Source organism: Rasamsonia byssochlamydoides (assembly GCF_041956645.1).
Source record: "Rasamsonia byssochlamydoides strain NRRL 3658 unplaced genomic scaffold VTN77scaffold_21, whole genome shotgun sequence".
Classification (NCBI taxonomy): Eukaryota; Fungi; Ascomycota; class Eurotiomycetes; order Eurotiales; family Trichocomaceae; genus Rasamsonia; species Rasamsonia byssochlamydoides.
This window is the reverse complement of record NW_027192404.1, coordinates 242,006-266,101: the sequence shown is the minus strand read 5'-3', so window position 1 is coordinate 266,101 and position 24,096 is coordinate 242,006. Positions and strand designations below refer to the sequence as shown.

Sequence of the window (24,096 nt, the reverse complement as noted above, 5' to 3'; positions counted from 1 at the left end):
AACAGCAGGACAGAAAGAGAAACCAACCAACCGGAAATAACATCGAAACAAGCAAAGAAGACGAAGGGGGAAAAAAAAGTCATGACTATTTCACTCCGCCAGATCTTTCCCTTCTCATCTGGCTTTCCCTTTCCCTCCTTCTCAGGAGGACCTCGCTCTTGGCGCGTCGAAGGCCCTCGCCCAGTTTCCGCGCTTTGCTCCATTCCTCGCTCATCCGCTGCATCCGCACTGTCGCAATGATTGCGAGCCCGGCTGTCTTGAGCTTCCGGCGGGCGTCGTGCAGTTTCTTCCGCTCGGGCGCTTTGACGCCCATCTGGGCGATCATGCGGAGGTCAGCTTCGTTGCTGCGGAAAAGACCGTTGTCAGTAACTATAAGGCGGCGGTTGAATTCGATAACAAGAAAATATGGGGAAGAGAGGATACATACCAGGCTACCCGGACTCGCTCCCCCAGTTCCATCAATCCCTTACTCCAAGCTAGATCTCGACGGAACTTCTCCTCTCTCTTGAGTCTTGCCCTAAGCCAAAGGATCTCCTTTCCTAGTCCCCGAATCTCCTTCTCATGTCTTCCCTTGCGATCTGCCTTGGCTGTCATCTCTTCCATAGCTTGATCGTATCGCTCTTGGAGCGCTTCGAGCTCCTGGCTAGCCATATCCGCTCTCTTCAGAGCCGAGGCACGCTCCTCACGGATTCGGCGCAGCTGAGCTTTCAGTTCCTTCACCAGAGCGTCTCGTTCGGAGAGCTTCAGTGCCAGGGACTCGGCTTCAAGCGTTGAGGATTTCAACAGCTCGTGAAGATCCTTTCGATCTTCTTCTTTGATCGCATTGCGCTCGAGTTCGCGATTCCTCGCTTTCAGGTCGTTCAGGTTTTTATGTGCCTCTGATAGCTTTTTCCGGAGGCTTCGAAGTTCCTCCTGCAGTTTGTCCGAGGGAGACGATCTGGGGGAATTAGTCTCGAATTTCTTCATCTGAACTTCATGGAGCTCGAGCTCAAGCTCTGCGATGCGTGTCTTAAGAGCACGGGCAGAGGATTTATGATCCGCTTCACGCTGGAGTAATGTCTTTTCCCTTTTCCGAGCCTCGTCCAAGCTGTGACGCAGCATGGAAAGGTCTGCAGCGGCTGTTGAAGATTCCATATCCACGGGTTGCTGCTGCTGCTGCTCCAGGAGAGTCTCAAGCTCAGAAACCCTTTTCTCGAGACGCTGCACCTTACTCTTTGCCATGGTTAACTCTCGATCTCGTCCTCCAGATGCCGTATGAAGCTTGTCTTGAAGTTGAGCGATCTCGTTTGTCAGCCGATTCTCTTCCTGTGTTGCTCGTTCGATCTCAGCGTTGAGTTCGTTCTCCAGAGAATTTTTTGCTTCAACCAGGGACGTTCGTTCTTCTTTGAGCCGCTGGAGCTCATTTTCAAGACGTAGCTTCGATTTCCGGAGCTCGATCTTCTCCTGATCTAGGCGGTGACTTCCATCTGCCTGAGACTGGATACGCTCGAGCTGGCTTCGAAGTTCATCACGCTCTGCTTCCGTCTCAGCAACCGAGGCCCGGAGATTATGCAACTCAACGTTAGCGTTAGCCAGCTGATCACGCAGACTTTGCCTGTCGTTCACGGCTTTCTGCAGTTGGGTCTCCAGGTCGGACGCGCCCTTCTTCAGCTGGTCTTTTGCGTACTCTTTTTCCTCCTCTAAGCTCGCTTGCAGAATGACAACTTCATCCTCCAAAGCCTGGACCTTTTCTTTCAATGATTCTTCTTCGCGACGACTCACCCGGAGTTCCTCCTTGATTGAGAGAAGCTCGTTCCGTTGTTCCTCGATGATCTGCCTCTTCGACGCAATATCTTCATTCAACTCCTTGACCTGACGACTAAGAACAGCCTCCTCCTGTCGGTGCCGGTCCTTCTCGCTATCGATCACTTCCTGAAGCTTCGTCTGCCGTCCCGTGAGGGTCAACTCAACGTCTTGAAGTTTCTGGATTGTGCGCTTGAATCCGGCTGCTTGTTCTTCTGCTTTTTCCTTCTGTGATTGGAGGGTCCGTTTTGTACTCTCCCACCTGTCCTGCTCGAGTGCGAATTGGCCTTCCTTATCTTCGATCTCGTGTTGCAGAGCCTCTATTTCCTCCTGCAACCGATCTACCTCTTCCCTGTGCTGGGTTCGCAGCGCGTGATTATTGTCAAGAGCGCGTTGCTTCTCGTCCTCTATCGCCTGCTCTAGCTCTCGTATCGTAGATTGTGCTTTAGCTAGTTCCCTCTGAAGACTCGCCGACTCATCGGTCAAAGCGTTGTGACGTGTCTGCAGGAGTTCTTTCTCATCTGTTTTGCGATCTAAGTCATCAAGTACTTGCTTCAAACGATTTAAGGCTTCGTCACGCTCCGTTTGAGAGATGTCGCGCTGGCGATTTGCGTGCTCAACTTCATTTCGAAGCCTCTCCTCTTCAGCAGCAAATTCGCGTCGAGCCTCTCGAAGTTGGTCCTCGAGCTCGGTCTCGCGGCGCGTCTTGGCTTGATACTCCTCCTTGAGATTGCTGTGCTCCTGTCGAAGCTCATCCAGCTCCTCCTCGAGCTTAGCAGCCTTTTCCTCCAGTTGGCGACTGAGACCTTTGGTGGTGAACGACTTATTGGCCATTTCTTCTTGCAACTCCTTCAGATTCTCCTCTGCTTGTTCTTTCTCTTCGATCGCCCGCTGCCGGGCTTCGTTCGCTTCACGTGCCTCCGCCTTTGCCTGGTCGAGGTTTTCTTGTAGCTCTTCGAGCTGCTCTTTCGCGCGTTCCAGCTCCGCTTCGAGTTCAGCGACAGCATCATTCTCCTTCCCCTCATTGGCCTTTAAATTGTCAATCTCATCATCTTTCTCTTCGATGATGCGGTCCTTTTCTCGTATGGTGGCTTCCAGGTCTTCAATCTCGTCCCGTAACTTTTCGACTTCCTCCGACGCCTTCTCCTTGGCCTCTTTCAATTCCTCTTGAAGATCCCGCACTTGCGTCTCTCGTGTTTCAAGCTCCTCACGCATCCAATCCATCTCTTTTTGTACGGCCTCGTCCATCTGTCTTCGCTTTGCCTTCTCCCGAAGCTCTTGTAGCTGTAAACGATACGCTTCGAGGTCCCGTTCCGCTTGATGGAGGCTCTTCTTGTAGCGCGCGATGTCTCTCTGCATGGTGACTTTTGCCACCTTGAGCTCGGTATTTTCCTTGAGCGCTGCTTGGTTATATCCCGGACCAGCCTTTTCAAGTTGCTCTTGCAAATAATGGATTTTCAGCTTCAGACCGAAGTTCTCCTTGTCAAGCTTATCGATAGCCTGTCGCACGACCCCCATCCCGTCAGATCCTGCAATTCATCACATCTGGAAACCCAACTTACCTTCTCCTGTTCCTTCAGAGTCATCATCTGTCCGTCGCTCACGACCGCTCCGGCCCCATCTCGTCGTAAACTTGGCAATGGTGTACTCTGCGCGCTACTGCTTGCCACTTGGGGAAGCGGCGTCGGTTCATCAACAGTTGCGCCTTCTTCGTAGACATCTGTCATGTCCATTGATGGCAAACCCGGGGTATTGCCATTGCTTCGATAACCCTCTTTGAGGTATGCCGGAGTCTTGGGCGCGCCGCTTCCTCGAACAGCCGACATGTTCCTCAGAAAATTGTTTCGCGTCACACTTCTCATCATGGGGGTGAATTCACCCTTTGGGGGTGCTGCTGTCGGCAGGTTTCGGCGATCGTTCAGGGCATTTCGCGTCGACCTCGATCCGGCGCCGTTCCCGGCGCGCGGCGTGCTCAAGTTGAAGCCGCTAGAGCTGCGTCGTTGTCGATTATCCATCACCTTTATGATGTCTTCATCTTTAGACGGGGTCTGGAATGAGTTCTCGACGGAGTCCAACGCAGAGAGATTTCCTCGCACAGCGCTTCGGAGACCATTGGTCAAATAAGTCGCGTTTCCGTCAATTTCAGTTCGCGGTGTGTCAATATATGGGAGCGGCATTGTGGGATTCTTCCTCCGAGAGGAATAGCTAAAAGGAAGAAAAATAAGAAACAAAAAATCGATAATTTAATTGGCAGCTTCGCCCATTTCCAAAATGTGCTCCAATCCTGACACAGCAGGGGAAATGCAACAGCAGAGAGTCAGCCTGACTGCCGTGTTTGGGCGTCCGGCTTGAAGCGCGTCACATCGGCGGGCCGTGTTGATGTTTAGCCCGAATTGGGTTAGCTCCCCGCAGAAGGCCTCTGTGATCGGAGCGGCGAATCTGATTCTCCGAGCAACTTTACGGATGAAATCACTCCAGAACAGCGATGGCGACAATCTTTTGTGCACGGTCTGCTGGCTTTCAGACCCCTCGGAGGAGCGCAAAAAATGGCGCCGATGTCACAGGAGGACCTTGAGTGGTTCAAGTCCACGTTTCACCCAATCCCCAGACCGCAGCTCCCGGAGGATGCCATTGAATACTCGCTCTATCTTATTCCCTCCGACCCCGCCCCCGCGGTGACCGACGCAGTCACCGAGACACGGGCACGGTTACAAGAAGTTCAAAAGAGCGCTTCAGAGCTCTCGAAGAAATTGTTGAAGGATTATATATGGCAGCGGGAGGGCTTTGGGCTCGAGATTACAAAAGAAAATGGTTCGTCAATGCTCATGTAGTTTTTGCGAGCGATCATACTAACGCGCCTTAATTAGGAATCACTTTATTGAGAGGAAGAACGAATTATGGGGATTCCATTGAGGATGAGTGGGTGATTGTGTACATATTGCGGGAGTTGACGAAGAAACACAAAGACCTGTGGGTGAAAGTCATCGATAGTGATGGTGAATTCCTCTTGATAGAAGCGGCAGGGAGCTTGCCATCTTGGTTGGAACCCGACGTTGCGGACAACAGAGTGAGTTTGAGTGTCTATGCCATTGGGTTTTCAGCTGCTGATAATATGCAGGTATGGATCCACAACGGGCAACTCGTTATCATCAAGCCGAAACACGACAGGAAGAGAGTGACGGAGAAGATTTCGCTAGAGGACGCCAGGAAGATCATCGTAGAGGAACCCAAGCGCCTCATGCGTTCCCCCATGATTGAAGAGGAAGCTTTCTACCGCCTCCGAAACTATCCCCAGCAGATCAACGAGAACATGCACACCGCGCTCGTGACGATTCCACGGAAGATCGCATATCTCTTGCACCAGAGACCCGCATATATCTCTCCAGCAGTAGAGGCGTTCTACACACGGGACCCAATTGCCCTCCGGCCCCTGAAGGCCAAGGGTCGGAGCAACTTGACGTTTCCGCCCGAAGACTTTGTCACCGTTGGTGTCAGATTCACAAGAGTGGGCTATGCACAACTGAAAAGCCAAGATTTTCCTGCACCTCATGCTTGGATTGGGAAGCTGCCACCCACGACTGACCGCAAAGCCTATGCCCGAGCAGAAACGGGAATGAAAGTCACTTGCGGTTTCGAGATGTTTATCTCTGATCCACAGAATCAGGATAAACCTGCAGTGCGAGAAATGAAGCTTCTTCTTGAAGACATTGACACTGGGGATGAGAAGCTTCCAACCGATGCAGAAATCGAGAAATGGGACCGTCGAGAAGATGATGAGAAATGGCTGGATATCAGTTACGATGATCTTGAGGGAGAGCTGAGAGGGAAAGCAAGAGACGGATCTGCTAAACCCGGAGCCTTTGGAGATCAAAGCGCGCAGGAGAATCTGCAGCGGATTGTTGCCCGTTTCGAGGAGTTCCTAAATGACGATTCTGCAGATATAGAAGGAGCACATTTCCTGGGCGAGTCAGACACGGATGACGATGACGAATTGAGTAGCGACGGCGAGGATAAAGAATTATCATTTGACGAGGAAGAATTCTCCAACGCGATGAAAGAAATGATGGGGATGCCGTCAGGTTCTCGACCGCGACGACCAAATGGAAGAGTGGAAGAGTTGGACTCTGAGTCGGAAGAGGATGACAGTCAGGAGATTGAAGAGCTGTCGAGGCAAATGGAAGCGGAGCTCAGACCGACCGGTGTCCTAGACCTGAATCGCCGTGCTGCAAACGAACCAGCAGGCAAAGCGAAATCAGTGAAAGGAAAGGCTCCCATGCGGACGAAAGAAAGCCCTGATCAAGGCGATATTTCGGAAAGCGAAGTTGACGCGGAAGCGGACGAAGATGTCAATATCAACCTAGCTAAGAATCTTCTTGAGAGCCTTCAGAGCCAGGCTGGTATGCCCGGGCCCGGCGGGAATCTCCTCGGCATGATGGGCATGAAAATGCCTCGAGACGATCGAGGATGAAATCAGCAAGAGCCTGGTTAAGCAAGAGCCTGCCTACATTTTCTGTGTTGACAATCAGAACCTTTTCGTAACGAGGCGAGAAGCATGGGCTAGACTGCGACAACTCAACTCTGTATTATTCTTGTTCCGTAAGGAACCGCTGTGTTTAGCCCTAGACATCTGCTTGTCCCGCGAGTGTCCTCTCTGGCAATTGTTCAGGGTTGAGGATCACTCAAGTCGGGAAATAAAAGATAACGCGACTACACGTGGGCACATAAAAGCTCACACCCTCGGCTAAGATGCTACGAAACCCGCTATGCTGTTGGCAGGCAGGGTTTTACTCAGGCCGGGTCAGTTGGTGGTGTTTGGATCTTGATAATCATCGCACCCCTCAACCATCGCCGCCTCTCAGATTGGACCAGACCAGTAGGTCTTTCATGCACCAGCTGTGGCTTTCTCTGGCTACTGGTCCTGGGTTCTGTTTAGGCAGGCTGCCTCCATTATCACAGCACTATCAACCTGAATGCAGTGATCGAGGTGTCTCTTTCTCTCTCTATCTTACCAGCCTCTGAAGTCGACGATGATGATTGCAATCTACCTAGGTACACTATATCGCTATCCCAAGGACGATGTGCTCCTGAAGTCGACATCGACATGAATGAGCCCATAGAAATAATGATGTGGCAGAACTTCAGGCACAATATCCAAGTAGCTAGAATGACTGAGAAAGGCATACAGAATCTCATTACAAACATCGCCTTTATGGTAGAATCGCCTTCCAAATTACTCGATAAATAAGAACCCTGCTGTAGTCAGTCCACTCTTGGAATGTAGTATCCTCTCTAAACATTGAGGTATTGTAGGGCAAAAAAAGCGCTATTCGAGGGTCCAGACCGAATCAGATTACTATATTGTTATTGCATTAGCCACTCCACTGACGTCGAGACCAGGGGCAAGGAAGGTCTCGGAACGAGTTAAGCTTTGCTTGACCCAGGGAAAGAGAAGGCGAAGACCGGAAGAACTTCGGCCAGAACAAGACTACATCCTTACCTAACTGGTATATTCTTGTGGGTAACGGTTCCATTTGAGTGGATCCTGTCAACAACGATAAGATGTCTATCATTAACCAGATTGAAGAAATTAAAAAGTGAAATGTCCGAGGATACGGTCGTTGTTGCTTATTAGTCACGTGCGTGTTGCCGCATGAGTTTCCTGTCTTGAATTGCTGCATGCCAACTTGCCTGTCGGATTCGTCGTCATACACAACTGAACTGGGTCTGTGCCATGGAGCCAATGTAAGTAAGTTCCAAAGTTGGTTATCTTGGTCAACTTAACCTACTCTACGGAGTACTCAGCTGGGCCACTCCCCACTCCTCCTTCCTTTATTTTCCCTCCCCGCGGATTGACCTCTCGACGGACAGCCAGATAGCGTGCTGGGCTCGCCGGATCTTCCGCTGAGGTCTCCGCCGGTCTCACTACTACTACTCCGTACAACCTTCCCTTCCTCACGTTCTCTCCCCTGGTGGACCCAGCTCGATTTGGTTTGCTTTCGTATGGATGGGCGAGGCTGAAACTGCGAACCTTACTGTTTCTGGTGGCTTGTGTCGCTCTGTGTCTCCCTCTGCAGAGCCCCGCTTCCACCGACTCACTGCCTGACGTTGGCAGCGATCGACTGTGTTTGCAGTGTAAAACGAGGAAAGTCAAGCCCATATTTCCTTAAAGGAGGGTGGTTTCTGTTTCTCGCTGCCTTGACGTCCACCATGGCTACCCCAGCACAGTGCTACTACTGCTTCGAGTGCCTTTCAGCCTCGTTCAAGAACCAGGAACCTCCCAGCCTTGCAGCTGTAGAAGAGCTCTGGGAACAGTACGAGCAAGCCAAGGAGCTGGCCCTGCTGAAAGAAAAAACGTTGGTCTCCCAAGTCAGGAAAACTGGTCCGAGCAGCTCTAATGTAGACGGGTTGCATAATAGTATCGATGCTGAAGAAGAGAGCGACGTCGACGAGGACGATCAGGACGATCAGAACGGAGAGGACGGCGTGAGTCTACCAGGGGACAGGGACAGGCGCAGGAACAACAGACCACGCACCATAAAGCTGCCTGGCATCAAACGTCTCCAACAGGACTTGCCATCCGACTCTTCTTCTTCTACTAGCACGTCGACGTCGACGACGCCTTCGACGCTGTCAGCCCACTCGTCCCGTTCTGCGCTGTCGAATTCGACGGCAGTGACCAGCCCTCTTTCCCAGCCGTCCCCAGTGGGCACCCCGAGTTTCCGGCGTCCTAAGTCGTATCCGCTGTTCGTGACGTGGAATACTATCTCCAAGAGTGGTCACAAGTCCCTTCGTGGATGTATTGGCACTTTCGAAGCTCACGAGCTCTCCCATGGGCTGAGAACCTACGCTCTTACTTCGTATGTATCTTTGCCCGTCGTTGCCGATTTTCCCAATGGTAGCTATCACATAAGTAGGCCTCACGACGTACTGATGATATATATATCGCCCATACAGAGCCTTCGACGACACCCGATTCTCCCCGATTCCAGCCTCTCTGTTACCGTCTCTCTCCTGCTCCCTGACCCTCCTGAGCGACTTTGAGCCCTGCGCCGACGCCATGGATTGGGAGCTGGGTACACACGGGTTACGCATTTCCTTCATCTACCGTAATCGCCGCTACGGCGCCACGTACCTACCGGACGTCGCCGTCGAGCAACGCTGGACCAAAGAAGAGACGGTGGAGAGTCTGATGCGCAAAGCTGGTTGGGACGGGGGCAGCAACAGCGGAGGAGGCATAACCCGGAAACTCCTACGGGGAGCCAACGGCAGCAGTAGCAGCACAGTGCCCGTCTCCAGCAGGAAGCCCTGGAACGACGTCTCTGATTTCAAGGCCATCAGATACCAAGGGCTGAAAGCGACCGCTAGCTACGCTGAGTGGCAAGAATGGAGGAAATGGGTGAAGTCGGACGAGGCGCGACGGAAGCTGCTCGAGACGAGCCGATGAGCAGGCAATCTGCGTTCGCCTTCGTTCACGTACTTAAAGCGTGATGTGAACGACAACAGTAACGACACGACCACAATGACGACTATGAGCGAATTATCTATTTACATTTATTTTTTATCTGCTGAATTTCAACATGACTTGACTTGATGACGATGGCGGGACTATGACAGGGAACAGAAGGGAAGGGAAGGAAGGTATTAGATTAGTTAGGCTCAATCAAGGACTTTTTTTTTCTTATAACACTTTCTTCTTCTTCTTCTTCTTCTTCTTCTTCTTCCTCTTCTTCACCCATAGCAATTGGGAAAAGACATTTACTTACTTTACTTTACTTACTTACTTAGTAGACTCGATTGCCTTTTCTTTTCCTTTTTTCTTTTTCCCCCTCTTTGAATAGACATGAACAGTTTACTTCGGAAAGTCTTTATATCAATCAGCATATTCAAGCTAAGTAAGTATGTTATGTCATGTATAATTTTTTTTTGGCCAAATAGATAGAAAAAGGAAGGAGATCGGCCACTTATGGTTTTTGGTTATAAAAAAAAATCAGACCCTGTTTTTTTCCCCTCTCATCTTCTTGATCTTTTTTCTTGTCAATAAATCATCGTTGTTTCTTCATGTCATATATATCATACTAGGAGTTCTAGTCCTAGTTCTAGTTCTAGTCACTTATCGTCTTCGCTTCGATACTATACTTCTCGCTTTTCGAGATTCAATCAGATTGATTGATGATCAATGCCAGTCAGTCAGTCAAAGTCAGTCAAGTCACAATTGTCAACAGCATAATGTACAAACAAACAAATACAAATGGATCAGATGAATTTCATTTCCTTTCATTTTATCGTTGCTCTCTCATGGTGGATGGGATAAGAATCCATTGGAAGAGATTTCCTGAACACCTTTTTCCGTCTCTTTGAGTATCCAGAGTATCCATATCCAAATCGTTCCTTCATGACGACATGATATACCTAGGTATGCATATATATATATATATATACTAGTCGACTGCTTTCATCGTTTTTGACCCCCTGATTGCTTGCTCCACAACCCCGTCACCACCTCATTCACTTTGCGCTCTTGCTCGCGGATCTGCTCCTCCGTCTGCCCTCGGGCGTTGCTGCGACTGTCAATCCCCATTCGGCTGTCGCGGGCCTCGCCGTCGTGCGATGGTTGCTGCTGCTTCTGTCGACTCTCTTCGAAAACTTGGTCCCCCTCTACGCGCTCCGGGCGGGGATCGACGCTCGTGGCTCCATCCATCATCAGCCCGCCACCTTCACGCAGTTTGTTGATGGCGCGGACGGTATCGATGGCCTTGTGCAGCGTCCGCCGCGCGTTGAAATTCTTCTTGACAGTGGGCAGCAGGTCCTCGCCCGTGCCTTGCTTGCCAGAAGCGGGATCGGCCGGGTCGATCGGGGGGTTGATCCAGGGATGCTGGAGCGCTTCGTGAGCGGTGATACGCTTCTGCGGATCGATGGTCAAGCAGCGATTGATGAAATCGCGCGCCGTCTGCGACACGTTCCGCCAATGCTCGACCGGCGTGAACGAGTAATCAGCCACGAGGATGGCCTGCATCTCCTCCAGGTTGGAGTCCCGGTCGAATGGCGTGTATCCGCAGAGCAGGAAGTATGTGATAACGCCAATTGCCCAGATGTCTCTGCAACCCATATCAGCAAAATGTCACGTTAAAGGAAAATAGGTCTACATACACTGGTTTCCCATGCCCGGTCTTCTTGAAGATTTCTGGAGCCATATATCCTGGCGTGCCACAAGTCGTAGTGAGCACATGAAACTGCTCTTCATCCATGATCCTCGCCAGACCAAAGTCCGCGATCAACAGGTCTGCATTGTCCTCCGGGGTCCGAAACAGCAGGTTCTCCGGTTTGAGGTCTCTGTGCACGATGCCATGGTCGTGCAGGTATGCGACGGCGGAGAGCGTGGCCCGGATGATGTCTGCTGCGTCTGTCTCGTAATAGCTGCCCTTGCGGCAGATCCGATCGAACAACTCACCACCCAGCGCCAGCTCAGTGACCAGGTACACTAGACGCAATCATCAGCGTTTTTCCCGAAGAATGTTGGAAGATTCATCCGTCTTCCGGAGGTATCCCATACGGTTGTTCATCGTCTCAAAGTAATCGACCAGCGTAAGAATATTCTGATGCCCCATCGAGACCTTCTTGAGCACGGCAATCTCATTTCGAACCTGTTACCAGCGACAACTGTATCAGCCTTCTGCAACTTGAAGGATATTCCCACGGGTCTACTACCATATGCTCCCTCCCCGCCATCAGCCGCTTATTGATCACCTTGGCGGCATAGTACCGCCCCGTGTCGATATGCACGCATTCCTTCACGACCGAGTAGGAGCCCGCTCCCAGCGTCTTTCCAGTCTTGTACCGGCAAGGCTGGATTTGCGGCCGTTGAGGTTGGGTCTGGGTCTGGGAGGCCATTCAGTCAGGCGAAGAAAAAAAAAAGCCCCTGTGATGATAATCTGGTTCTGGCTTGCCGAGTCGGTGTATGTAGGCTTTGGGCTGGGTGTTGTGGAGAGGAGTGAGGGGTTGGTTAAGTTTGATTATGGTTAATTTGGTTCCCTGCGGGATTCCGTGGGGTTTGCCAGACTCCCGAAACGTTAATTAAATTAACAGAAAACTAAGATAAGAATAGGAACGGGACTCTGGACGACAGAAATCCCTTAGAAGTTGTGCCTGCGCGAAGAAACCAAAAAAAAGTAGATGATATAAAAAAAAAGACCAAGGAAGGATCAGTCAGGTACGAGGTCCAAGGTTGTTGGTCGATAATCACGACAGTTGGTGCCGCCAAGAGAGACGGAGGTTGCAGGTCGAACGGAACCATGGCTAATAGAATAGCCTCACCTAAACGCGGGGGTCTTGTCTCGTGTCGATCAACCAATCTGGCAGGAGAATTCTGGAAAACTCGGCACATGTCCTATGATAAGCATTCCATTGTAACATTTAACTCGTGGCTGAGATATATCCATTGAACTGATATTGCTTGTACCCAACTCGGTGGCGAGGCGACGGACGATAATAGCAGAGATTAATATATCTGATGAAATATTACCAATTAAGACGACTGCACTGCCATATCCTATCATGGTGCAATGAATGGAATTCTGGATTATGATCATATCTCTGGGTATAGTATGATTCAACTATCCATCCATGCGCAGATAGAGAAAGCTACGTCCTTAGATGCAACGTATATACAGTAAACATAAATCACCAATCAATGCTCCCTGTCAAAACGCCAACCTATCTCTTCCCTACTCCAACGCCAGAAACATGAAGGAATCAACAAGATAGAAGGAAACCACAAGAAAGACAGACCAGGACACTGGAGACGGTTATATCCGCTTCAAAACTCCCTCTGCAACCCCCTCCAGCAGCTTGAGCCCATGGAATTTGGCCGCGCTCATCATCACGCGCAGCTTCTTCACCACTTCGTTCCGATCCATAGTCGCTACCCACGTGCCGCTGCAGGAACAGTGCTCCATGAAGGCACTGACCTTGAGTCCACCGCACTTGGAGCATTTCAGATCCTGTGTCTGCCAGGCCACCACCAGTCCATGAACCTGGCCGATCAGCTTCTCCTCCTGCGCCAGCCGGTCGTACTCCGTCTGGCAAAAAGGACACCGCCAGGCTTTGGGAGCGCCTTTCCCGCCGTCAGACTCCGGGTCTGGGAGGACGTCTTCATCCCGGCACAAATCCAGATCGCGGATCAAGCAGCAGGCGCTGCATGTCAACTCCGGCAGCTTCAGACTGGCGCTGGGGTTCTCGAACCGGCCTTCCTTGCTGAATTCGCGCACCTCGAAGAGCGCGAGCAGCTCGCGTCGGAGGAGACGTGTCTCCAGTGTTGTGATCTTCGACAGACTCAGCACCTGCATAAGCGACTTGACCAATTCCAGCACGGGGTTTCGATTTTCCTCATTCGGGTCCACCAAAGCCCCTGGAAGAACCGGGAAGACATAATCGGAGGCCAATTCCGGGTGCAGAAGCTCGTCACGCTGCCGTCGAATAAGACCGGCGATCTGCTTCTTCAGCGGTTTCGAGAACCGATCCGCCAGTATAGACGTAACTTCGTCTCCCTCTGCGTCCGTAAGCGGTCCACGAGGAATCTGGGTCAGTCGCGGTGTCGAGGAAATCTCTCCGTCCGCGCCGTCTCCCCGTTTGAGACTGTGCATCAGCTCGATGTATTCAACGACCCAGTCATGGAAGACACTCTGCATCGGAGCGGGAAGGAACCGACTCATCTGCCAGTGCATGATGGTTTCCAGTTGCTGAGACTCTGCCTCCACGACTTCTCGGCATCCTTTGCCGCCGTAGTTGAACTCATCATACCAAACCAAGAAGTCCCAGTATTCCTTGATCTCGAGGTCAATAAAGTGGAACACCGGAGTCCCCCGGATCGACTTCAGAACGTATTGACTGTACGCGTAGGCATTGCCCACTTCCGTCTTCGTCGTCTGCAGGAGCAGCCGCGTCGGGCTCGCGAAGATCACATTCGAGCCCACCCGGCGGAAGTCTGCCATCAGTTGTTGGAAGGACTTCTTCGACATCATCCGGACATAATAATGCAATGACCGGTCGTATAAACACGAAGAGGGACTCTCGACCCATCGAATCAAGTGCTGGACCATTATATCCGCCATAGTGTTCCCGGCGCAGGCCTCCGTCCACCATTGCTTCACCATTTCACGTAGGACGTACACACCGGCAGATGCAAAGGCCTTCTCCGAGTAGAGGACACCCGTTCCGTCGCTCGGGCCGTTGGAGGTGGGAGCAAGCAGTGCGTCGCTACCTTCGAGTTCGTTGATGATAGACGACGTGAGGATGGTGTTGATCGCCAGGTTTCGAACTTCAAGCTCAATCGATACCGTGGAATATGTGCCCGGCACGTTGATGGATGGCATCTCGACCGTCTCCAGGGGACCCAGGACGTCATCCTTCTCATAGCCGGCATGATCTGGCCGTGGTCCCGCAGACCACCATAGGACAACGTTACTTTGCTGCAGCCGTCTCGCGTAGGCAATGTCGATCAGATATCGAGGGTCATCGCTTTCCAGATTGCAGATAGGCACGTCCCCGTACCGCGCCAGCATAGTCAAATGCTGGATCCAAGGGCTCAGGTAGAGATAGTGCGTAATCAATCGCTTCGCGACAAAGGATTGCCATCCCAGAGGCGGCATATCCATGTCCGACGTCTCAGGCTTGACTGAGAGAACTGGGTATTCTTTCAGGATTGGTATATCGTGACATAATCGCCGTCTTTGCTGGGATTGAATCACGAGAACAACCGGCTGGCTTTCCTCGCTCCGTAATTTCTTCACCAGGTCACCCACCTCGAGGTGGGCTTTTCTCAGCGTCGTCACTTGGACAGTCTTGAAGTGGATTTTCTCTTGGTATTCGAAGGCATTTGCCGTGTTCTCTGCTCCATTGGCCTGAAGTTTACGCGCAAGGAGCTCCGAATAGATCTTGTCAATGTTCGGAAGACCCTGTGCATCCCGCGTCCGATTCAAGATGACAATGTGAGCCACGTTCTTCGTAGTTGAGAAGAGGGCAAAGATCTGCCTATCGCCAGAGGCAACATGATACAGATAGTAGTAAGTCAGGGGTGACGCATCTAAATAGGGCTTGTCCGATGATGCGTGAAGTAAGGACGACAGCTCAAATCCATGGTCTAACCCTTCTCCAAGCACGCCTCGCTGACTCTCGTCAAAGGTACACAAGCTGCCCAGCTTCAGCACAGCCCGTACACTCAAAGGAACATTCCTCTCATAAACGCCCTCCACACTTGGATGATTGAGGAGCATCTCCATCTTCTCAGCCTCTCTCAGGTAGGTGTCTTCAGACAAAGTAAGCTTGAAGAGGTGGACAGAAGGATGGCCGTTCGGCAAGGTGTGGTTCACCTTCTCTACTTCGCAGCCAGGAACGTCCACATCGGGCAAGGAATCGCCCTTCAGGTTGACGAATAATTGACGGGGAACCTTAACGGTGAGGGCGTGCACTTTGCGGTCGATCAAAACGAAGGCTCGCACTTCTCCGGGCATTTCAGTCTCCCGAAGCTGGAGAACTTGCCAAGTGCTGATGAACAATAACTCCGCCTGATTCCGGAAATAGTGACTTAACGAGTCTGTTGCAACATTTGCCCTCTCACCGAAGAGCTGTCGACGCCGGATTCGTGCTTGTTTCTGGATCTTCCATTTCTGCTTTTGATACCTAAGGAAGCCCTGATAGTCCTCCGTCAGTGACGGCATTGTCGCGGGGAGGCTAGCGAAAGGATCCAGAGATGTTGTCGAGGGACCCTCGGGCAGTTTTCTCTTCTGTGACGTCTTACTCGACGGAGACGTCTTTTGATTCTCCGCAGCCTGTGTCGTGACATTTTCGATGTCACTGGAGTGGGGAACACGATGATCCAAGATATTGGTCGACAGGTCAGACAGTGGGTTCTTCTCGAAGAGATCAGTCATCTTCTTCTGCTTGAGCTTGTCATCCCTGATGTTGACTCGCCGCTGAAGCCAGTCAGGATGTGGAACCCTGGGAACCGGGTTGCGGAGCTTCTGCAAGGCAGCCGGAATAGTGATCAACTTCTGGATAACTGATCCCAATCTCTCGATATAGTAATCCCAATCAATCACTGATCTAGGATCCATATCACCAGGATCATCCTTCAGCCATTTCCGAAGGAAAAATCGCTTCACATTCTCCTCTGCCGAAAAGATAGTAACGGGAATCGCTCTATCAGTGACAGGGGCATTCTTTGGTTTTGCGGATATAATATATCGGCAATTGAGACCCCTGTCCTTGATCATATTTTCCCCCAGAAACTCCGCCAAGCGTTTCGCGGTGGTAATTGAGGTCGACTTCTGGCCTCCGTACTCTTCAACAGTCTTTGTCATGCTTCTGTTCTCGCAAATGAGATCGATGAGCTCTTCATCGGCCAACGTGGCTCCACGCTCATAGAGGACATCTAGCCATCTGTTGGCTACCCGAGCCACGGAAGCATAGGTTTCCGCCAAATTCGATCCATCCAAGAAGAACTTGAAGATTTGAGTTTGGAAAATCTTAATCAGTTTCAGTTCACCTCGGCGCTTAACTTCGAATCCTTTCAACTCAGCAAGAGAACCATCGTGGTTGAATACAGCATAGCGCTTCTTCAAGTTCTTGTCTTCTTCTTTGGAGGCAGGCAAGATCATAGCCTTATATGGCCCGTCAACCTCGAAAAAGATAGAATTATCGCTGTGGGTTTCATATTTAAACGTCACAGGGTCGACAAGAGTCTGATATTGGTGGTTTGTAAACCTGCCGTGGACGATGTGGTTGAGCATGACACAGGGGTAGGAGACTGCCAGCTTCTTCCCGTTCTTTAACGTGAAAGCGAAATTCTCTGGAAAGGTTGCCGGAAGCATACACCAGATACCGTCGGTATCAAGCTCTAGAGGACGACCGATTCGCTCAACAAGCTCTCTTGCCATTTGGATGATGTGAGCGCCTGTAAGACATGTGACACCCGCCATTTCCATTGAATACCACCTGGATCCCTTACGCATCACATAGCCATAGAAACTGTTCAAGATAACCTTGTGCGCTAGCTGCAGAGAGTCGAACAAGACAATCATCTTTTTCGCCTCCTCGATTTCATGAGCAGGAGCTCCTGCAGCCTTCAAAGCCTCGGTTTTGCCCTTCCATAACTTCTGTTTTCCTTTGAAGTCGTATCGTCGGTCACGGAAGCTGCGCACCGTATCGACATAGAACGGGTTCTCTCGTTGACAAATGATGGCTTCCCTCGTAATGGTTTTGCTATCGTGGATCTTGTGGTAGATCTTCTTGCTGTAGTCCTGCAGTCGCTTTTTGATAATAGCAGCCTGCTCCTCCGCGCTCAGTTCACTGAACGCACGCATTGGAGCGTTCTTGCCCTTTCCTGGAAACTTTTCGTTTTCCACAGCTCGTCGGATCATGTTGTACTCATCGCGCTTTGCGGGGAGAAACTCGCCTCGCCATGCCCAAGGAAGTCGCCTATCACATGTCTTGCCAGGTCGATTGAAGTCGCAAGCGGCACAGTCAGATTCCTTTTTCATCGAATCAGGTTGTAAGCGATTAGTTGTCATAATGTTGGGGTACATAGAGGCAACATCCAAGTGGTAAATTAGCGGTCTTTCGTTCCTGTTTGGCGTCGCCTTCAAATTGAGCAGACGTTCTTCAATCTGCGCTTTGACTTCCTCATAGTTGGTCACGTCGTCCAAGGATTTTTTCTCCTCAACAGTGATGCTGAACTTGAGAGCAGCGTCCAGATCGTTGAGTAATTCATCAATGGCCTTTGTATCGATAGCGAAGTTGACCGGTATATCACTCCGGAAAACGCCTGATTCGATACTCTCAACATGACCACCGACGTAGGTTTCCGAATCCAGCAAATGTCCCTCGTAGAAGGATTCTGGAGGATCTTTATGTTTGTTGGGAAGGATAATGTTGCCCTTGTATGCTTGCACCATAAGAAGCATCTCACACAATGTTCCCGTACCTTTTCGCAGGACATCATCGGGATTGAGAGGAATGATTGTGCAAAGGGAGAAGATGAATGGATGGATGTACTTCATGTAGAGATAGTAAGTGGCAACGGCATCGGAGACTGAATATTCTGCCAATGTCTGTGGGCGTTCACTGGCATATCGTGTCATCAATTCGGGGTCCAGCTCGTCGGGATCGTAGCCCAGCTTGGCAACAGTAACCGCTTTCAGGCCTCTGCTACCCTGCGGGAGATAGCTGTCTCGGTTGACCCAGGCAAAACAGTCCATATGAACACAATGGTTGCTCTGGTAGATGTCCTCGCTGTTTTTCCTAAAGCCAATTTCAGCATACATGTCGATTCCTAGGACGCTTGCTCGTGCTTCGACAAAGGCCCAGTCGAAAAAGTCACCGTTGTATGTCGCGATGACCGTCGGCTTCGCTTCTTTGATATGTCCAAAAAATCGCTCTAGGACCCGGCGCTCATCGGGCTCGTTGAAGATCACAAAGGGACCGCTGTACTCGGGCTTCGGAGTGTACTCGAAGTCATTAATATCTTCCGAGACGATCTCTCGGTTCGTAATGAGAAACCCTTTGCCATCGATCATATAGGAAATCATCATAATCTGATCGATTACTGCATCGGGAAATTTCAATGGCAGCTTGGTCGTTTCAATATCGAATGCAAGAACAACAGGATCAGCTCGCTGAAGTCGTTCTTCAATACAGGTCAATGTGATAACGCCGTGCTTGGCCTCCACAGTGTACCACTTTCCGATACGGATATCTATCGGACGTCAGTCAGAGAACTTCATCACAATCGTTGGGAAATGGGCCAACCTTTGTCAATAGCAACTCGAACATGGTAAGGAACATCATATTCTCGAATATCAATTATAAAATCACTCGCATTCAACGTGGCATTAGGTCGTGGGTCATTCATCAATTCGTCATCAAAGAGATCAAAACCAGCATTTGTCCTGATCAGAAGAGTTAGAACAGGGGAATCAGTGAGCATTCTCTTGGGGGATCAAACCTGGCCATCTCTGCATAAGTATCCATTGCAGTCACATTCTTTTTGTTTTTCTCGGCGATAGGCATGATAACTTTTCGCGCTTCCAGCAGATTGCCTACATTGGCAAAGTTGAGTTGCAGAAACGTCCGTCGGTGTCCCAGGAGATGGTTCGGCATCTGAAGATCCTCCTTCACCACTCGTTTGATGCTTTTGATCACGCCTTCGAGCATCCTTCGGCACCATTCTTCGACTTCTGCTTCGCGCCCGCCTTTCACTGCGATCAGAAAGTACGGATCGTACTCGACAGTAGCCTTGAAACTACCCCCGTCGTCCTCGAGGAAATAGAAGTCCACGCCAGCTCGACCTCCGGGAACATTAGGATCCTCGATAGAAGTGCTGTGCATATTAATCAGCCAACCGACCCTCTTCTCACCGGCCTCGAATCGCGGGAAGCCCATGGCCTCGTCGATACTGTTGGCCAGCCGAATCGCCTCGAACTTCTCATCTTGGGAGGTGGCTTCTGTCGAACGGAGGGAAGAAAATTCAACCGTCTTCGCCCGCTTGGGCTTGAATGAAGCGGCACTCGATCGGAATTTGTTTCCATATTTGCTGGGCTTTCGTGAAGGCATTGCGTCGCTGCCCGCCAAGGGTCAAGGTCACCGAGACAGGAAAACAAAGGTGCTCAAAACCATGGAAAGAAAAAAGTACAATTCTGATCATCAATTATTCAATTGAACCATAATTCATTGAAAAGTTCCCTGCACGTTGTAGAGCACGTCTTCAGGCCGGTTTAATTTATGACAGCACTGTCTGGAGGGTTGAGCGCTCAGGCTGCGCCCTTCTCTCTCGATCGATACTGCGACGCGTTCGCGTTTCCACTAATTGATTGTACGCGTTCCATTGGACAGCACCCTGCAGCCGCATCTATCCATTCTGGGACTAGCGTGTTCCTGACTCGGAAAAATGCATTGTCCGTCATGCGCAGCGGAGGATCTGCCGGAGGGACATATTGGAAGATCGTAAGTTATTGTATTGTCGGACGAGCAAGAATTAATTGAGCAATTCTGGTGCAAGACCAGCCATCATGGCTGGAGATATCAGAAACGCAGATCAGGCTCCCTCCGATTCATCTACAGCCAACAGCACCAATCAACCCATCAAAAAACCCAAGCATGAATTCCCCAAGTCGCAAGTGGGAAAGCTCTGGGAAGCATTTGGAAACCCCGAAGAGCCGATCAACATCTTGCCCGGAGCAACATACAACCCGACTCGTGAACCGCAAAAGGACATTTCATTGACGGAATCTATCAAGTCGATAACTCTGAAAGATTTCACTACTTTCTACAAGGCGCCCTGCGCACGGGATTCTTTATTAGTTGGACTGGGCGCTGGGTTCGGTGCCGGCGGGATTCGAGGCATTCTCGGAGGTAATAAATATCTTTAGCTGAAAGCCCAGTGAAGATGATCTGTCAACTCATCGACCTCCCTTTCTTTTATAGGTCTCGGATCGGTCTGGCCCGCCTGCAACTGGGCTGTGGGGACTTTCGCAGTTGCGTCCATTGTGGCACATGAATTTTGCCAGCGCCGCCGTGTCAAGGAACTAGACGGCATGAGGCAGGCCGTGGAACTGATGCGGGAACTCAAGATCAAGAAACAGAAGGAGAAAGAACAGAAGAAAGCCGCTGAAGAAGCGGCCCGCCAGGCAGAAGAGGAAGAGCGGAGACGGAAAAGCTGGTTCAGTCTCCCGAACTACAAGTTCTGGTAGCATGCATGTTCGCCATCGTGGAGTCACGGCGTTGACTAGGTCCTTTTTTTGGTGGTATCCTCCCATCTAATATGACGATGATGACCATCTTGTAAAATAGTTTGATGCTATATCGACGTTCCAAATTTTCAAATGTACATACATGATGTTTCTGAATTCCATAATTCGACCTCCGAACTCCCCGAACGCCATCTGTACTAGAATGATCGGGAGCGGCTCTCTAACTCTTCTCCACGTCGAGGTCGAATTTGACCTTCTTTTGGACCGTACCATCCGGCACGTCACGTATGCTGGCCCGATTGATTCCTTCGCGTCGCTCTCGACGTCTCTCCCGTGCTTCCCTGGCTTCACGTTTCTTCCACTCGGCAACTTGCTGTTGCCTTTTCTGGGATCTCGCCCAGGCGATTGCAGCCGTGGGTTTGAACCCAATCCCATTTATACCGTAACCATCATCATTGGGGTCATCAAGGTTATGGCCCGTGATCTCTGAGTCGTGCCAGGTAAGAGAATCCTCGCTAATGTCTGGCGGTGGAGATTTCCGTCGACTGCGTGATTTGGATGCTGGCAATGACTTGATCTTCTTGCGGGATCCTGGGGCTTTTTCCGTTTTCCCAGCTGGAGCAGAAGAAGCACGCTCCATTCCATCCTGTTGTTCGGTGCTTTTGATAATACTATTTTGTTTCGCCGGTCCTGGATCACTTTCTCTGAGAGAAGAGTCCGCCTGCATGACAACGTCACTCGAAGCAGTAGCCGTCCCATCTGACTGAAGAGAATGGTCCTGCCATTTGGTCTCCAGGTCACTGCTTTCAGCTTCCGAATAGAGACTCGATTCGCGGATAGCGAGTTCCCTCAGGCGCCCTGCGACGGCGGTGCGGGGACTGTATCTCCCTGCTTCATGTTCCTCTCGTAGGCGGGCCTCTTGTAAACTTGTGACTGAGACAGTTGAAGTCGGAGAAGCCGGTGGACTGCAACAGTCGGATTCCGAAGCGTCTCGTTTGCGCTTGGGAGACCTATACAACAGCGGCGTTGCCATCCTAGGTAGCGGGGCTGAAGACCTCGGGACGTCTGGTGGAAGTCGGCATGGAAGAGGGCTACGCGGGCAAAGCGGACCTTGAGGCAATCAAGCTCAAAGTCACCTGGGAAAAGACCGGAAGATGCTCGAGGCCATTTTGTCCGATGTTTTTGTGTGAGAATACGATCACTTGGTGCGTTGCTGTTGTCGATAGCTGTGGGCTTACCCGGGTTTATCGCTGACGGCCACTACTACGGAGTACTACGTTCACAGCGCAAGAGAGTCCGAGAAGTCACGCCTTAAGTGTCGAACACAACACACATTCAAACTAGCAAAACATGTACATATTTTTACAAACATACATCCAACCAGGTCAAAACGTAGATAAAAGCAGACGAAAAAATAATAAGCGCCAAAGCATCCAGAAACGCCACAGATGACCCTATTCCTTCCCATAAATCGGACTGATTAGGCCTTGGACTTCTTCTTTGACGGCTCGACTTCGCTCTCCCGCTTCCGCTTCTTCTTTTCGGAGTCATCGCCTTCGCCAACATCGGACTTCCTCTTCTTTTTCTCCTTCTTTTCTTCTTTCTTTTCTTCCTTCTTTTCCTCCTTGTCCTTTTTCTCTTTCTTTTCCTTCTTCTCTTCCTTGTCCTTCTTCTCCTTCTTTTCCTTCTTCTCTTTCTTGTCCTTCTTGTCTTTCTTCTCAGCCTTCTCGGCATCCTCCATTTCTACGTCACTCTTTTCGACATCGACTTCCATGTCAGCCAGGATAGCATCCATGGCGGTTTTCTAGAAGGAGTAATTAGTAAATTAGTAGATGTCTCACATACTAAAGAATATGGAAGGAACCTACCATTGCGACCTCGTTTTTGGTGGGTGGAGCACCAGTAGCATAAAACTCCAGGCGTTCCTCGACTTGTTTCCTAAGGATCTCTCCGAATTTTGTCGACGGCGTCTCGGAGAAATTGTCGATTCTCGAGGCAATGGAGCACTTGTTCGCGAGGAAACGTGATATTCTGCCCTTGTTTTTGGGACCCGCCCTGCCGATAAAGGATGAATGGTACAGTAGACCGTATTTAGGCGTATTGCCCTTGGTCTTCAACGCTCTGAAAAGGGCCTTCTCTGCCCCCAGAATCTGAACCGTGGATGCAGGGTACTTGGACAGGTTGGTCAAGCTCCCGGCATGGGAAATCAGCCGAGCGCCAACGATCTCACCGATCAGAGCAGCTAGGTTGGGAGCAACCACGTTCATCTTGGAGACTAGGTAGGAGTGGAGAGACTTCCGGTAGTTGGAAAGACTCACAACACGCTGTGCAAAGGCAATCACATTCTCCATATCGGTCTCCGAGATATCTTGGCCCATACTGTGTCTAGCAGCATCGATAATGCTTCGGGCAACTCCTTCGTCATCGTCGACCAGCGCAGCAAGATCATGGAGACGTTCCTCTGTCAAGGTCTTCTTGTCTTTCACGAAGAGAGCGACCTGGGCGTAGCGTTGATTTTCCGACACGATCTTGATGAGCTCGGGGAAATGCCAAGAGTACCACTCCCGGACTCTCATCGAGAAGGTGTTGATAGCCTTGTCAAGCTGATCCAGAATCGCGATCGCTTGAATGATATGGTTGTCATCTCGCTGGACGGAGAACTTGACTTTAGCACGCGAATAGGCGTGACCAAGACCCAGCTGCGCGGTGTCGATGTCACCTTCGCGGAGCTGCTTCAGGAGCTTAGTCGCATGCAGTCTGATGCCCCGAAGCATATCCTGGACAACCTCGCTGGTGTCTCCGGTCTCGCAATCGACAAACGGAAAGGCGGCCTTGATACTTCCTGCCAGTGCTTTGTCGGAGACCCCCAAAACAACTTTCTTCTTTTTGCCCGCCTTTGGGAGGTTCAGCTCGAGAAATGAAATGAGGGTCTCTGATGCCACTCCTTCCGAAACGTCATTGATCTCGCTCAGGGCTTGCTTGTTGTTCCTGGGGTTCTTGTAAGCGCAGTCGACACAAGTACCTGGAGACAAATATAACACATACTCGAATGGCAAGAAACTGACGAGATCAACCATCTTTCCAAATTTCGCAAGGTCCTGCACGCTATCCTGGACCTCCTTCAGATGATTCCCCACGGTGTCGGCCTGGTGGACGACCTTGAAAATTGAGTAGCCCATAGGGGCCTCGTAGAGGAGGTAGTCTGCCATGGCTCCTACGTCGTAAACCACGTAGAACGAGTAACACACTACCTCAGACGAGCGATACGGATCGCTGGCAGAAAATTTCAATTGGGTGCGATCGTGACGAATCGCTTTGCAGAGGAGCGGGTTACAAGAACGAGGTTGGAGATCCGAGATGTCGGAGCTCTCTTTTTTTTTTCCTTTGCGGCGGCGCTAGTGCGAACCGTACTGTGGGTGGTGGGCTTCTGCTAAAACCAGAGCTCACCGCGTTCGACGGCAGCACCACCGCCTACCAGCTCAACCCGCATAGACGTCCTATTTTTCTATTTCCTTCCATCTATCAACCCTGCACATTCGGTTTTGTTCATCGTTGGTTTTAAGTGTTTCTCGCT

The 24,096-nt window shown here is 50.7% G+C and overlaps 8 protein-coding genes across 8 annotated transcripts; 3 read left to right on the top strand and 5 right to left on the bottom strand.

Moving 5' to 3' along the window:
* Positions 1-85: 85 nt before the first annotated feature.
* On the bottom strand, positions 86-3,959 carry VTN77DRAFT_3100 (uncharacterized protein; the record flags this gene model as incomplete). Its single annotated transcript, XM_069419014.1, has 3 exons — positions 86-344; positions 428-3,282; positions 3,345-3,959. 3 exons carry the CDS (start codon positions 3,957-3,959, stop codon positions 86-88), a joined length of 3,729 nt encoding a protein of 1,242 aa, XP_069278900.1.
* A 369-nt stretch (positions 3,960-4,328) lies between these two features.
* VTN77DRAFT_3099 (uncharacterized protein) lies at positions 4,329-6,250 on the top strand (the record flags this gene model as incomplete). The annotated part of the gene is made up of 3 exons (XM_069419011.1): positions 4,329-4,593; positions 4,650-4,849; positions 4,901-6,250. The coding sequence occupies 3 exons, from the start codon at positions 4,329-4,331 to the stop codon at positions 6,248-6,250; spliced, it is 1,815 nt and encodes a 604-aa protein (XP_069278899.1).
* A 1,739-nt stretch (positions 6,251-7,989) lies between these two features.
* Positions 7,990-9,226, top strand: VTN77DRAFT_3098 (uncharacterized protein; the record flags this gene model as incomplete). Its single annotated transcript, XM_069419010.1, has 3 exons — positions 7,990-8,135; positions 8,199-8,639; positions 8,737-9,226. The coding sequence occupies 3 exons, from the start codon at positions 7,990-7,992 to the stop codon at positions 9,224-9,226; spliced, it is 1,077 nt and encodes a 358-aa protein (XP_069278898.1).
* Positions 9,227-10,234: 1,008 nt separating this feature from the next.
* VTN77DRAFT_3097 (uncharacterized protein) lies at positions 10,235-11,670 on the bottom strand (the record flags this gene model as incomplete). The annotated part of the gene is made up of 4 exons (XM_069419009.1): positions 10,235-10,877; positions 10,930-11,260; positions 11,333-11,423; positions 11,488-11,670. 4 exons carry the CDS (start codon positions 11,668-11,670, stop codon positions 10,235-10,237), a joined length of 1,248 nt encoding a protein of 415 aa, XP_069278897.1.
* A 914-nt stretch (positions 11,671-12,584) lies between these two features.
* On the bottom strand, positions 12,585-19,386 carry VTN77DRAFT_3096 (uncharacterized protein; the record flags this gene model as incomplete). The annotated part of the gene is made up of 3 exons (XM_069419008.1): positions 12,585-18,529; positions 18,583-18,722; positions 18,779-19,386. 3 exons carry the CDS (start codon positions 19,384-19,386, stop codon positions 12,585-12,587), a joined length of 6,693 nt encoding a protein of 2,230 aa, XP_069278896.1.
* Positions 19,387-19,841: 455 nt separating this feature from the next.
* Positions 19,842-20,522, top strand: VTN77DRAFT_3095 (uncharacterized protein; the record flags this gene model as incomplete). The annotated part of the gene is made up of 2 exons (XM_069419007.1): positions 19,842-20,184; positions 20,257-20,522. The coding sequence occupies 2 exons, from the start codon at positions 19,842-19,844 to the stop codon at positions 20,520-20,522; spliced, it is 609 nt and encodes a 202-aa protein (XP_069278895.1).
* A 220-nt stretch (positions 20,523-20,742) lies between these two features.
* On the bottom strand, positions 20,743-21,555 carry VTN77DRAFT_3094 (uncharacterized protein; the record flags this gene model as incomplete). The annotated part of the gene is made up of 1 exon (XM_069419006.1): positions 20,743-21,555. One exon carries the CDS (start codon positions 21,553-21,555, stop codon positions 20,743-20,745), a length of 813 nt encoding a protein of 270 aa, XP_069278894.1.
* Positions 21,556-22,002: 447 nt separating this feature from the next.
* VTN77DRAFT_3093 (uncharacterized protein) lies at positions 22,003-23,731 on the bottom strand (the record flags this gene model as incomplete). The annotated part of the gene is made up of 3 exons (XM_069419005.1): positions 22,003-22,326; positions 22,391-23,510; positions 23,568-23,731. The coding sequence occupies 3 exons, from the start codon at positions 23,729-23,731 to the stop codon at positions 22,003-22,005; spliced, it is 1,608 nt and encodes a 535-aa protein (XP_069278893.1).
* Positions 23,732-24,096: the final 365 nt, after the last annotated feature.